Raw genomic sequence first — 14550 nt, forward strand, 5'->3', positions numbered from 1 at the left:
AGATTTAAATACGGATTTGGATCTCGATACATGGAAAGACATATGGGAGGCCGCCTCCAAGAATTCATCATGTGTTGTGATCAAAGAGAACATTTACAAACTAATATTAAGGTGGTACATGACTCCCTACTAGGCTTCACTCTTTTCTCCCAGGTGTTTCCCCATTGTGTTGGCGAGGCTGCGGTGAAATGGGGAATATATTGCATATATTTTGGTCATGCCCTAAAATCCAGACAACATGGAGAGAAGTATTCGCCCGTATAGAAAGGGTCATGGCGATCACTGTTCCGCATGACCCTCTTTAAATACTTCTAGGAAAACCAGCGACCAACCAAAGTAGAAAGGAAGCCAAAGTTATCTCCCAAATTTTAAATGCTACTAGATGCACAAATCGCCAAAAATTGGAAACAAGCTACCCCCCCCCCCATCTTCAAGCCAAATAAATAATAAAATATGACATATAGTTTATATGGAAAAACTTTCAGCATATCTCAATGTGTCCACCACCCAATTCGCGGGGGTTTGGGAACCTTGGTTTCGCGAGGCCGGTATATCCCCATATAAAAATGCTATTCCCTATGCTATATATGTACAAATGCTGTCCCCTTCCCCCCTTCCCTTAACCTTCCCCCAAATGTGATATTACCAACTATCTGTATCTATGCGCCACCCTCCCTCCCTTTTTTTCTTTTATGTACCCTTTCCCCATAATCTTTGAAAACAATTCAATAAAAATTCAAGTAACAAAAAATAAATAAAACTACCTGTGATAACTCCACCTCCCCCCCTCTTTGGTGTACAGGGAGTTCAGCACTTGCTCTAAACACACACACACACACACACACACATATCCTGGCTGTCGCCCTGTGTCAGATCATTCCGTCTGCTGGGGATGGTCACACATCGCCCAGCAGACGAAGGCGCGCTCACGCAGCGTCGCGAAGCCCCCAGTGTGAACGCGGCCTTTGAGTTACAGCAAACTTCTGCAACTCTTCTGGCTCTCAACTGAGCTGAATTGAACTCCGAGGTTTCTCCCGCCTCACCTGTTTATACATCTAACCCATTAAACAATACAGTGCGCGCTGTCCTGGTTCTTAATCTCTCCGATGTCAACGTAGTTCTCCTTGCCGCTCCCAATCTCCCGTGATCAGAGGGGCACATCCATGCACACAAAAAAAGGGGCGCAAAAGAGAAACAACAATGACAAAATTAGTAGAACATAATACAATTTATACGTAAAAAATGGAACACAATAAAAAATGTGTGGATCACGATGATCCGATCGTCCAAAAACTCCAGAGGGTCGGGCTCCGTTCCCCAGAGACCCCGCGATCTTACAAAAGTCCCAGATATTAAAGGACAAAGTCCAGCTCACCGCCGCGGTGAGGTCACACGCAGCGGCAACGTGACGCTCCCGTGACGACGGACGCGGAAGCAGCCGTCCAAACGCCACGAGGACGCCGACTGCAAGTTGCATCTGGCCTCTTGTTCCATTTTCTGAGCTGGACTTTGCCCTTTAATATCTGGGACTTTTGTAAGATCGCGGGGTCTCTGGGGAACCGAGCCCGACCCTCTGTGGAGTTTTTGGACGATCGGATCATCGTGATCCACTCATTTTTTTGCAAGTGTATTGTGTTCCATTTTTTGCATGCACACTGCAGTGTGGTGCTGGCGGGGGGTACTTATCTGCCGGTGCACTGGGTCCAAGGAGGTCCAGACATCCCAGGGAGATACAGTGTAGGGAAGGGAAGCAGGCACACGTAGCACATTAAATATCTTTTTGCATAAGCCGTGTGCCTGCTTCCCTTCCCTACACCATTTTTTACATACAAATTGTATTGTGTTATACTAATGTTGTCTTTGTTGTTTCTCTTTGCGCTCCTTTTTTGTTTTTTTGTATACCCTTAACCCACCGTGTTGCAACATTCAGGGCAGGTGCTGGCTACGTGCCCAGCCCCTGATTGGTGGCTAGAAATGCAACATTAAGAAGAGCAACATACAGTAAAAGCAGTGACAGGGAGAGGTCATAATAAAGTTACCCGCTGGGGCCTGAAGGCTGGAAGCAGGTTTACAAGACAGATATACGTATATAACATAATACCCGTGTATTACTGACGGGTAGGGGTAATGCAAGGCTTAACCTTTATTAACCCCCCCCCCCCCACATAATTACCCCTCCCGTCAGACACACACGTCCCGTCCCGAGAACCTCTGAGAGCCCGAGAGAAATCCGCAGGCGTGAGACCTCATGAAACACCTCAGTAATGAGAGTGCTCAGCGCTCCTCCACCCCTCAGTAAGAGAGTGCTCAGCTCAGCTCCCCCCCACCACCCCTCAGTAAGAGAGTGCTCAGCGCTCCTCCACCCCACCACCCCTCAGTAATGAGAGTGCTCAGCGCTCCCCTCCACCCCTCAGTAAGAGAGTGCTCAGCGCTCCCCCCTCACCAATGAGAGTGCTCAGCGCTCCCCCCCACCCCTCAGTAATGAGAGTGCTCAGCGCTCCCCCCCACCCCTCAGTAATGAGAGTGCTCAGCGCTCCCCTCCACCCCTCAGTAATGAGCTTAGCTCCCTCCCCAGCCCCTCAGCAATGTGAGCTGAGCTCCCTCCCCACCCCCTCAGTAATGAGAGCTGAGCTCCTCCCTCCCCCACTCTCAGCAATGAGAGACAGCTCAACTCCTCCGCAGTCTGGGGCTGGACCCTCCCCCCCCCTCCCCCCCTCTCTCTCCTCCCTCCCCCCCTCTCTCTCCTCCCTCCCCCCCTCTCTCTCCTCCCTCCCCCCCTCTCTCTCCTCCCTCCCCCCCTCTCTCTCCTCCCTCGCATTGGTGGATTCAGAAGCTTCCGCCCAATTTTCCTGGAAAGTTCTTGGAAATGTATCAGCTTCTGTAGTACTCTTATATAGGGTCAGGACACAGCTATATACAGGCAGAGCACTGGCATTAATACAGCTATACAAGGAAAGGACACTGCCTGTATACAGAGAACTCCAACCTCTATATACAGTGGGCAGAAGTTTAATACAGAGATCTCCCTGCTCACAGAGTGTTCATACTGAGAGAGACTGCCGGTGAGGGAGACAGCCGGAGACATTACGAGACGTCCCTGGGAGAGAGACAGCCGGAGACATAACGAGACATCCCTGGGAGACAGCCAGAGACATAACGAGACGTCCCTGGGAGAGAGACAGCCGGAGACATCCCTGGGAGACAGCCAGAGACATAACGAGACATCCCTGGGAGAGAGCTAGAGACATTACGAGACGTCCCGGGGAGTGAGACAGCCGGAGACACAACAAGACGTCCCTGGGAGAGAGACAGCCAGAGACATAACGAGACGTCCCGGGGAGTGAGACAGCCGGAGACACAACAAGACGTCCCTGGGAGAGAGACAGCCAGAGACATAACGAGACGTCCCGGGGAGTGCCACAGCCGGAGACATAACGAGACGTTCCGGGGAGAGACAGCCAGAGACATAAGACGTCCCGGGGAGTGACACAGCCGGAGACATAACGAGACATCCCTGGGAGAGAGACAGCCGGAGACATAACGAGACGACATCCTGAGGAGTGAGAGACAGCTGAAGATACAAAGAATTTGTGCAGTCACATAGTTACAGAATTTAACAGCCCAGAGGGGTCACTGAAGAGAGCGTCTCTCTCTGGAACTGTCTCTCTGAGAGACCTATGCCTTTCCGCTGCTCCTGGACGGATATGATTCTGTGTGTGCAAGGGTAAGAACCGTGTGTGTGTGTGTGTGTGTGTGTGTGTGTGTGTGTGTGCGCGCAAGGGTAAGAAACGTGTGTGTGTGTGTGTGTGTGTGTATGTGCGCAAGGGTAAGAAACGTGTGTGTGTGTGTGTGTGTGTGTGTGTGTGTGTGTGTGCGCAAGGGTAAGAAACGTGTGTTTGTGTGTGTGCGTGTGCGCAAGGGTAAGAAACGTGTGTGTGTGTGTGTGTGCAAGGGTAAGAAACGTGTGTGTGTGTGCAAGGGTAAGAAATGTATGTGTGTGCGTGTGAGTGCAAGGGTAGGAAACGTGCATGTAAGGGTAAATAACGTGTGTGTGTGTGTGTGCGTGTGCGCAAGGGTAAGAAATGTGTGTGTGTGCAAGGGTAAGAAACGTGTGTGTGTGTGTGTGTGTGTGTGTGTGTGTGTGTGCAAGGGTAAGAAACGGGTGTGTGTGTGTGCAAGGGTAAGAAACGTGCGTGTGTGTGTGTGTGTGTGTGTGTGTGTGTGTGTGTGTATGTGCGTGCAATGGTAAGAAACGTGTGTGTGTGTGTGTGTGTGTGTGTGCAATGGTAAGAAACGTGTGTGTGTGTGTGTGTAAGGGTAAATAACGTGTGTGCGCAAGGGTACGAAATGTGTGTGTGCAAGGGTACGAAACGTGTGCGCGCGTGTGTGTGTGTGTGTGTGGTGTCTTCACGTTTGCATTCTGTGCCCCCATATACAGTACACCTCCTTTCCCCTCAGTATACAGCACCTCACCCCCCATATACACCTCCTTTACCTCAGTATACAGCTCCTCGCCCCTTAAACACCTCCTTTCCCCTCAGTTTACAGCTCCTCATCCCATGTACATCTCCATTCAGTCAGTGTACACCTCCTTTCCCTCCGTATACAGCTCCTCGCCCCTTATACACCTCTTCCCTCCGTATACAGCTCCTCGTCCCTTATACACCTCCTTTCCCTCCGTATACAGCTCCTCGCCCCTTATACACCTCCTTTCCCTCCGTATACAGCTCATCGCCCCTTATACACCTCCTTTCCCTCCGTATACAGTTCCTCGCCCCTTATACACCTCCTTTCCCTCCGTATACAGCTCCTCGCCCCTTATACACCTCCTTTCCCTGCGTATACAGCTCCTCACCCTCCTCTTCCCCTCCAGTCCCCAGGCCCTGTTGGCAGAGCAGAGGGTCCGCAGGCCGTCCTCGTGTGTGGGGGTCCCTGGATTTGCACCTGACCAGGTCATGCATCCTCTGACACAGCCTCCCTCCTGCCCTGAGGCGCCCCCCAGGACAGACGCCCACGTGGTCCCTGCATCATCGCCGCTTGATATCCGGGACCCCGAGGAAGATCTCCTGTGTATCGGTCGAACCTTCTCCTACCTCCGGGAATCTGGTAAGACCCCAAACACCTCACAGGGGGGGGGGGAGGTCACACATCAGCAGGCAAAGGGGGGGGGGGGAGCAGAGGCTCTGTCCCCTTCCCCGCACTCACCGACTGTCACACTCTGCCCCTTCCCCGTGCTCACCGACTGTCGCTGTCCCCTCCCTGCGCTCACCGACTGTTGTTGTCCCCTCCCTGCGCTCACCGACTGTCGCTGTCCCCTCCCTGCGCTCACCGACTGTCGCACTCTGCCCCTTCCCCGCGCTCACCGATTGTCGCACTCTGCCCCTTCCCCGCAGTCACCGACTGTCGCACTCTGCCCCTTCCCCGCGCTCACCGACTGTCGCACTCTGCCCCTTCCCCGCGCTCACCGACTGTCCCGCTCTGCCCCTTCCCCGCGCTCACCGACTGTCCCGCTCTGCCCCTTCCCCGCGCTCACCGACTGTCCCGCTCTGCCCCTTCCCCGCGCTCACCGACTGTCCCGCTCTGCCCCTTCCCCGCACTCACCAACTGTCCCACTCTGCCCCTTCCCCGCGCTCACCGACTGTCCCGCTCTGCCCCTTCCCCGCACTCACCGACTGTCGCACTCTGCCCCTTCCCCGCGCTCACCGACTGTCCCGCTCTGCCCCTTCCCCGCACTCACCGACTGTCCCGCTCTGCCCCTTCCCCGCGCTCACCGACTGTCGCACTCTGCCCCTTCCCCGCACTCACCGACTGTCGCACTCTGCCCCTTCCCCGCACTCACCGACTGTCCCGCTCTGCCCCTTCCCCGCACTCACCGACTGTCGCACTCTGCCCCTTCCCCGCACTCACCGACTGTCCCGCTCTGCCCTTCCCCGCACTCACCGACTGTCCCGCTCTGCCCTTCCCCACGCTCACCGACTGTAGCTCTGTCCCTTCCCCGCGCTCACAGACTGTCGCTCTGTCCCCTCACCGCGCTCACAGACTGTAGCTCTGTCCCTTCCCCGCGCTCACAGACTGTCGCTCTGTCCCCTCACCGCGCTCACAGACTGTCGCTCTGTCCCCTCACCGCGCTCACGACTGTCGCTCTGCCCCTTTCCCGAGCTCACAGACTGTCGCTCTGTCCCCTCACCGCGCTCACAGACTGTCGCTCTGTCCCCTCACCGCGCTCACAGACTGTCGCTCTGTCCCCTCACCGCGCTCACGACTGTAGCTCTGTTCCTTTCCCGAGCTCACAGACTGTCGCTCTGTCCCCTCACCGCGCTCACGACTGTCGCTCTGTTCCTTTCCCGAGCTCACAGACTGTCGCTCTGTCCCCTCACCGCGCTCACAGACTGTCGCTCTGCCCCTTTCCCGAGCTCACAGACTGTCGCTCTGTCCCCTCCCCGCAGGCTGGTACTGGGGCTCTATCACAGCCACAGAGGCCAAACAGCAGCTGCAGAAGATGCCGGAGGGAGTTTTCCTGGTAAGGGACAGCACTCACCCCAGCTACCTCCTCACGCTGTCGGTCCGGACAAACCGCGGCCCCACGAACGTTCGCATAGAGTATTCCGACAGCCTCTTCCGACTGGACTCCAACTGCCTGTCCAAGCCCCGCATCCTGTCTTTCCCGGACGTAGTCAGCCTGGTCCAGTACTACGTGTCGTCCTGCCACTCCGAACCACCATGCCAGCCCCCGCTCGTGCCACCCTCACCCAAAGAACCCACCGCTGTGCACCTGAAGCTCGCGCGCCCCCTGACGCGGAGCGGACGGAGCCCCAGCCTGCAGCACCTGTGCCGCTTGCAGATAAATCGGGGACTGGCGCCCGGTGCGGGGGTGACGGAGCTGCCACTCCCCAGGAGGATGGTAGAGTACCTGCAGAGGTACCCGTTTCAGCTCTGAGTGTCCCCCGGCATGGGACGGGCATAGACGCAAGGAGGAGGGACAGGCCCACCGCTAACAAAGGGGGCACCATTGCCCAGCACCTATGGGAGGACTGGATATACCCAGGGTATTTATTTAACCCCCTGCACCCAGAAGAACCTGTTTGTGCCCTCTGACCTGTCGCTGTCCCGCCCACGGCCCTTCCAAGCGAGGAACCACCCAGGGCTCGCAGTGTGAATCGCAAGCAACGCTCTACACTCACGTGGTGAGGGGGGTCCCCTCGTGCGGCAAGAGGGGCCTGGGTGCCGTGCTGGGAGGGGCAGCTGAGAAATCCCCCTCCTCACATAGGGGGCTGGAGATATCTCCTTCATAAATCAGGACTGGCTGGGAAACCAGAGACAATAAACTTTGGGAGGGAGGCAGAGCACATGGGTGGGAGGTGGGGGGTCAAAGAGAGCAGACGGGAGGGGGGGGTCAAAGAGCAGACGGAAGGGGGAGACCCTCACAATGCAGACTGGAGTCCCGCCCACTTAACTCTTTCCTGTATGCATACAGTACACTGATAGATATCGCTCTAGAGATGTCACGCTGTGTTGCAGCGAAGTGGCATCAACACTAATTTATAATTCCCATAATAGGGCGTTGAAACAGCACTTTAGGGGTTAAATGTCCCCTCCCCAGTGAGAGGGACCCCCGGCTGCAGCGCAGAACAGACTGCGACATTAACAATAAATAGGAGATCTGATATTAACTTCAGTGTTATGTCTTTATTTTAGCCCGAGGGTCTTAATACATCCACCAGGTCCCCCAACATATCCACCTCCCCCACACATTCACCTCCCCCCACACATCTACATCCCCACACACAACCCTCCCCAACACATCTACATCCCCCCACACAACCCTCCCCAACACATCTACATCCCCCCACACAACCCTCCCCCAACACATTCACCTCCCCCCCACATTCACATCCCCACACTCAACCCTCCTCCCCAACACATCTACATCCCCCCACACAACCCTCCCCCAACACATCTACATCCCCCCACACAACCCTCCCCCAACACATTCACCTCCAGCCACACAACCCTCCTCCCCAACACATCTAAATCCCCCCACACAACCCTCCCCAACACATCTACATCCCCCAACACATCTACATCCGCCACACAACCTTCCTCCCCAACACATCCCTACTCCCCCAACAAATCCCCACTCCCCCAACAAATCCCCACTCCCCCAACAAATCCGCACCCCCCCCACACATCCTCATATCCCTCCTCTCCCCACACATCCTCATATCCCTCCTCTCCCCACACATCCTCATATCCCTCCTCTCCCCACACATCCACATATCCCTCCTCTCCCCACATCCACATATCCCTCCTCTCCCCACTCCCCCACACATCCACATATCCCTCCTCTCCCCACTCCCCCCCCCACACATCCACATATCCCCCCCACACATCCACATATCCCTCCTCTCCCAACACATCCACATATCCCTCCTCTTCCCACACATCCATATATCCCTCCTCACCACTCCCCCCTCCCCCACACATCCCTCCTCTCCCCACTCCCTCCTCCCCCACACATCCCTCCTCTCCCCACTCCCCCCCACACATCCACATATCCCTCATCTCCCCACTCCCCCCCCCAAATCCACATATCCCTCCTCTCCCCACTCCCCCACATCCCCCCCACACATCCACATATCCCTCCTCTCCCCACATCCACATATCCCTCCTCTCCCCACTCCCCCACACATCCACATATCCCTCCTCTCCCTACTCCCCCTCACATCCACATATCCCTCCTCTCCCCACATCCACATATCCCTCCTCTCCCCACTCCCCCACACATCCACATATCCCTCCTCTCCCTACTCCCCCTCACATCCACATATCCCTCCTCTCCCCACTCCCCCACACATCGACATATCCCTCCTCTCCCCATTCCCCTACATATCCCTCCTCTCCCCACTCCCCCACACATCCACATATCACTCCCCCACACATCCCTCCTCTCCCCACTCCCCCACACATCCACATATCCGTCCTCTCCCCACTCATCCCTCCTCTCCCCACTCCCACACATCCACATATCCCAACTCTCCCCACTCCCCCCCCAAATCCCCAACACATCTACATCACTCCCACCTATCCCACCCTCCCCCAACACATCCACATCACCCCCACACATCCCACCCTCCCCCAACACATCCACACATCCCACTCTCCCCCAACACATCCACACATCCCGCCCTCCCCCAACACATCCACACATCCCGCTCTCCCCCAACACATCCACATCACCCCCACACATCCCGCCCTCCCCCAACACATCCACACATCCCACCCTCCCCCAACACATCCCCCCATCCCACCCTCCCCCAACACATCCACATCACCCCCACACATCCCACCCTCCCCCAACACATCCACACATCCCGCCCTCCCCCAACACATTCGACATCCCGCCCTCCCCGAACACATCTACATCACCCCCCCACACATCCCGCCCTCCCCAACACTTCCACATTTCCTCACACATCCCGCCCTCCCCCAACACATCCGACATCCTGCCCTCCCCCAACACATCCGACATCCCGCCCTCCCCCAACACATCAACATCACTCCCACCCATCCCGCCCTCCCCCAACACATCAACATCACCCCCACACATCCCGCCCTCCCCCAACACATCCACATCACCCCCACACATCCCGCCCTCCCCCAACACTTCCACATTTCCTCACACATCCCGCCCTCCTCCAACACTCCCACACATCCCGCCCTCCCCCAACACATTCACATCACCCACACATCCCGCCCCTCCCCCAAACACATCCACAAATCCCACCCTCCCCCAACACATCCACACATCCCACCCTCCCCCAACACATCCACACATCCCGCCTTCCCCCAAACACATCCACATCACCCCCACACGTCCCGCCCTCCCCAACACATCCACATCACTCCCACCCATCCCGCCCTCCCCCAATACTCCCACACATCCCGCCCTCCCCCAAACACATCCACACATCCCACCCTCCCCCAACACATCCACACATCCCGCCCTCCCCAACACATCCGACATCCCGCCCTCCCCCAACACATCAACATCACTCCCACCCATCCCGCCCTCCCCCAACACATCAACATCACCCCCACACATCCCGCCCTCCCCCAACACATCTACATCACCCCCCCACACATCCCGCCCTCCCCAACACTTCCACATTTCCTCACACATCCTGCCCTCCCCCAACACATCCGACATCCTGCCCTCCCCCAACACATCCGACATCCCGCCCTCCCCCAACACATCAACATCACTCCCACCCATCCCGCCCTCCCCCAACACATCAACATCACCCCCACACATCCCGCCCTCCCCCAACACATCCACATCACCCCACACATCCCACCCTCCCCCAACACTTCCACATTTCCTCACACATCCCGCCCTCCCCCAACACTCCCACACATCCCGCCCTCCCCCAACACATCCCCACACCCCGCCCTCCCCAACACATCCACATCCCCCCCACATCCCGGCCTCCCCCAACAAATCCACATCACCCACACATCCCGCCCTCCCCCAAACACATCCACACATCCCACCCTCCCCCAACACATCCACATCACCCCCACACATCCCGCCCTCCCCCAACACATCCACACATCCCACCCTCCCCCAACACATCCACACATCCCGCCCTCCCCCAAACACATCACCTCCACATCCCGCCCTCCCCCAACACATCCACATCACCCCCACACATCCCGCCCTCCCTCCCCAACACATCCACATCACTCCCACCCATCCCGCCCTTCTCCAACACTCCCACACATCCCGCCCTACCCCAAACACATCCACACATCCCACCCTCCCCCAACACATCCACACATCCCGCCCTCCCCCAACACATCCACATCACCCCCACACATCCCGCCCTCCCCCAACACATCCCCCCATCCCCCAACACATCCCCCCATCCCACCCTCCCCCAACACATCCACACATCCCGCCCTCCCCCAACACATCCACATCACCCCCACACATCCCACCCTCCCCCAACACATCCACACATCCCGCCCTCCCCCAAGACATTCGACTTCCCGCCCTCCCCGAACACATCTACATCACCCCCCCACACATCCCGCCCTCCCCAACACTTCCACATTTCCTCACACATCCCGCCCTCCCCCAACACATCCGACATCCCGCCCTCCCCCAACACATCAACATCACTCCCACCCATCCCGCCCTCCCCCAACACATCCACATCACCCCCACACATCCCGCCCTCCCCCAACACATCCACATCACCCCACACATCCCGCCCTCCCCCAACACTTCCACATTTCCTCACACATCCCGCCCTCCCCCAACACTCCCACACATCCCCCCCTCCCCCAACACATCCACATCACCCCCCACATCTCGCCCTCCCCCAACAAATCCACATCACCCACACATCCCGCCCTCCCCCAAACACATCCACACATCCCACCCTCCCCCAACACATCCACACATCCCACCCTCCCCCAACACATCCACACATCCCACCCTCCCCCAACACATCCACACATCCTGCCCTCCCCCAAACACATCAACCCCACATCCCTTCCTCCCCCAACACATCCACATCACCCCCACACGTCCCGCCCTCAACAACACTCCCACACATCCCACCCTCCCCCAAACACATCCACACATCCCACCCTCCCCCAACACATCCACACATCCCGCCCTCCCCCAACACATCCACATCACCCCCACATCCCGCCCTCCCCCAACACATCCACATCACCCCCACATCCCGCCCTCCACCAACATCCCGCCCTCCCCCAACACATCCACACATCCCGCCCTCCCCCAACACATCCGACATCCTGCCCTCCCCCAACACATCCGACATCCCGCCCTCCCCCAACACATCAACATCACCCCCACACATCCCGCCCTCCCCCAACACATCCACATCACCCCCACACATCTCACCCTCCCCCAACACATCCACACATCCCACCCTCCCTCAACACATCCACACATCCCGCCCTCCCCCAAACACATCACCTCCACATCCCGCCCTCCCCCAACACATCCACATCACCCCCACACATCTCACCTTCCCCCAACACTTCCACATTTCCTCACACATCCCGCCCTCCCCCAACACATCCCCACACCCCGCCCTCCCCAACACATCCACATCCCCCCCACATCCCGCCCTCCCCCAACAAATCCACATCACCCACACATCCCGCCCTCCCCCAAACACATCACCCCCACACATCCCGCCCTCCCCCAAACACATCACCCCCACATCCCGCCCTCCCCCAAACACATCACCCCCACATCCCGCCCTCCCCAAACACATCCACACATCTCGCCCTCCCCCAACACATCCACATCACCCCCACACATCCCGCCCTCCCCCAACACATCCACACATCCCACCCTCCCTCAACACATCCACACATCCCGCCCTCCCCCAAACACATCACCTCCACATCCCGCCCTCCCCCAACACATCCACATCACCCCCACACATCCCGCCCTCCCCAACACATCCACATCACTCCCACCCATCCCGCCCTTCTCCAACACTCCCACACATCCAGCCCTCCCCCAAACACATCCACACATCCCACCCTCCCCCAACACATCCACACATCCCGCCCTCCCCCAAACACATCACCCCCACATCCCGCCCTCCCCAACACATCCACATCACTCCCACCCATCCCGCCCTTCTCCAACACTCCCACACATCCCGCCCTCCCCCAAACACATCCACACATCCCACCCTCCCCCCAACACATCCACACATCCCGCACTCCCCCAACAAATCCACATCACCCACACATCCCGCCCTCCCCCAACAAATACACATCACCCACACATCCCACCCTCCCCCAACACATCCCGCCCTCCCCCAACACATCCCTTCCTCCACCAACACATCCCCCCATCCCACCCTCCCCCAACACTTCCACACATCCCGCCCTCCCCCAACACATCCACACATCCCGCCCTCCCCCAAACACATCACCCCCACATCCCGCCCTCCCCCAACACATCCACTCATCCCGCCCTCCCCTAACACATCCACTCATCCCGCCCTCCCCCAACACATCCACCCATCCCACCCTCCCCCAACACATCCACATAACTCTCACCCATCCCGCCCTCCCCCAACACATCCACATAACTCCCACACATCCCGCCCTCCCCAACACATCCACATAACTCCCACACATCCTGCCCTCCCCCAACACATCCACCCATCCCGCCCTCCCCCAACACATCCACATCACCCCCACCCATCCCACCCTCCCCCAACACATCCACATCCCACCCTCCCCCAACACATCCACATCACCCACACATCCCGCCCTCCCCCAACACATCCACACATCCCCCCATCCCGCCCTCCCCCAAACACATCCCCGCATCCCGCCCTCCCCCAACACATCCACACTCTCACCCATCCCGCCTTCCCCCAACACATCCACATCACTCCCACCCATCCCGCCCTCCCCCAACACATCCACATCACTCCCACCCATCCCGCCCTCCCCCAACACATCCACATCACTCCCACCCATCCCGCCTTCCCCCAACACATCCACATCACTCCCACCCATCCCGCCCTCCCCCAACACATGCACATCACTCCCACCCATCCGGCCCTCCCCCAACACATGCACATCACTCCCACCCATCCCGCCCTCCCCCAACACATCCCGCCCTCCCCCAACACATCCACATCACTCCCACCCATCCCGCCCTCACCCCAACACATCCACCCATCCCGCCCTCCCCCAACACATCCACATCACTCCCACCCATCCCGCCCTCCCCCAACACATCCACATCACTCCCACCCATCCCGCCCTCCCCCAACACATCCACATCACTCCCACCCATCCCGCCCTCCCCCAACACATCCACATCACTCCCACCCATCCCGCCCTCCCCCAACACATCCACATCACTCCCACCCATCCCGCCCTCCCCCAACACATCCACATCACTCCCACCCATCCCGCCCTCCCCCAACACATCCACATCACTCCCACCCATCCCGCCCTCCCCCAACACATCCACATCACTCTCACCCATCCCGCCCTCCCCCAACACATCCACACATCCCACCCTCCCCCAACACATCCACATCACCCCCACACATCCCGCCCTCCCCCAACACATCCACACATCCCTTCCTCCACCAACACATCCCCCCATCCCGCCCTCCCCCAACACATCCACACATCCCGCCCTCCCCCAACACATCCACATCACTCCCACCCATCCCGCCCTCCCCCAACACATCCACACATCCCACCCTCCCCCAACACATCCCACCCTCCCCCAACACTCCCACACATCCCGTCCTCCCCCAAACACAACACCCCCACACATCCCGCCCTCCCCCAACACATCCACATCACCCCCACATCCCGCCGTCCCCCAACACATGCACATCACTCCCACCCATCCCGCCCTCCCCCAACACATCCCGCCCTCCCCCAACACATCCACATCACTCCCACCCATCCCGCCCTCCCCCAACACATCCACATCACTCCCACCCATCCCGCCCTCCCCCA

At 58.4% G+C, this 14550-nt stretch overlaps 1 protein-coding gene across 1 annotated transcript; it reads left to right on the forward strand.

Moving 5' to 3' along the window:
* Positions 1-2840: 2840 nt before the first annotated feature.
* On the forward strand, positions 2841-7368 carry CISH (cytokine inducible SH2 containing protein). The gene is made up of 3 exons (XM_075574195.1): positions 2841-3724; positions 4874-5106; positions 6447-7368. The coding sequence occupies exons 1-3, from the start codon at positions 3678-3680 to the stop codon at positions 6935-6937; spliced, it is 771 nt and encodes a 256-aa protein (XP_075430310.1). The 5' UTR covers positions 2841-3677; the 3' UTR covers positions 6938-7368.
* The last annotated feature ends 7182 nt before the right edge of the window (positions 7369-14550 follow it).

This window comes from Ascaphus truei, chromosome 17, assembly GCF_040206685.1.
Source record: "Ascaphus truei isolate aAscTru1 chromosome 17, aAscTru1.hap1, whole genome shotgun sequence".
NCBI classification, from domain to species: Eukaryota; Metazoa; Chordata; class Amphibia; order Anura; family Ascaphidae; genus Ascaphus; species Ascaphus truei.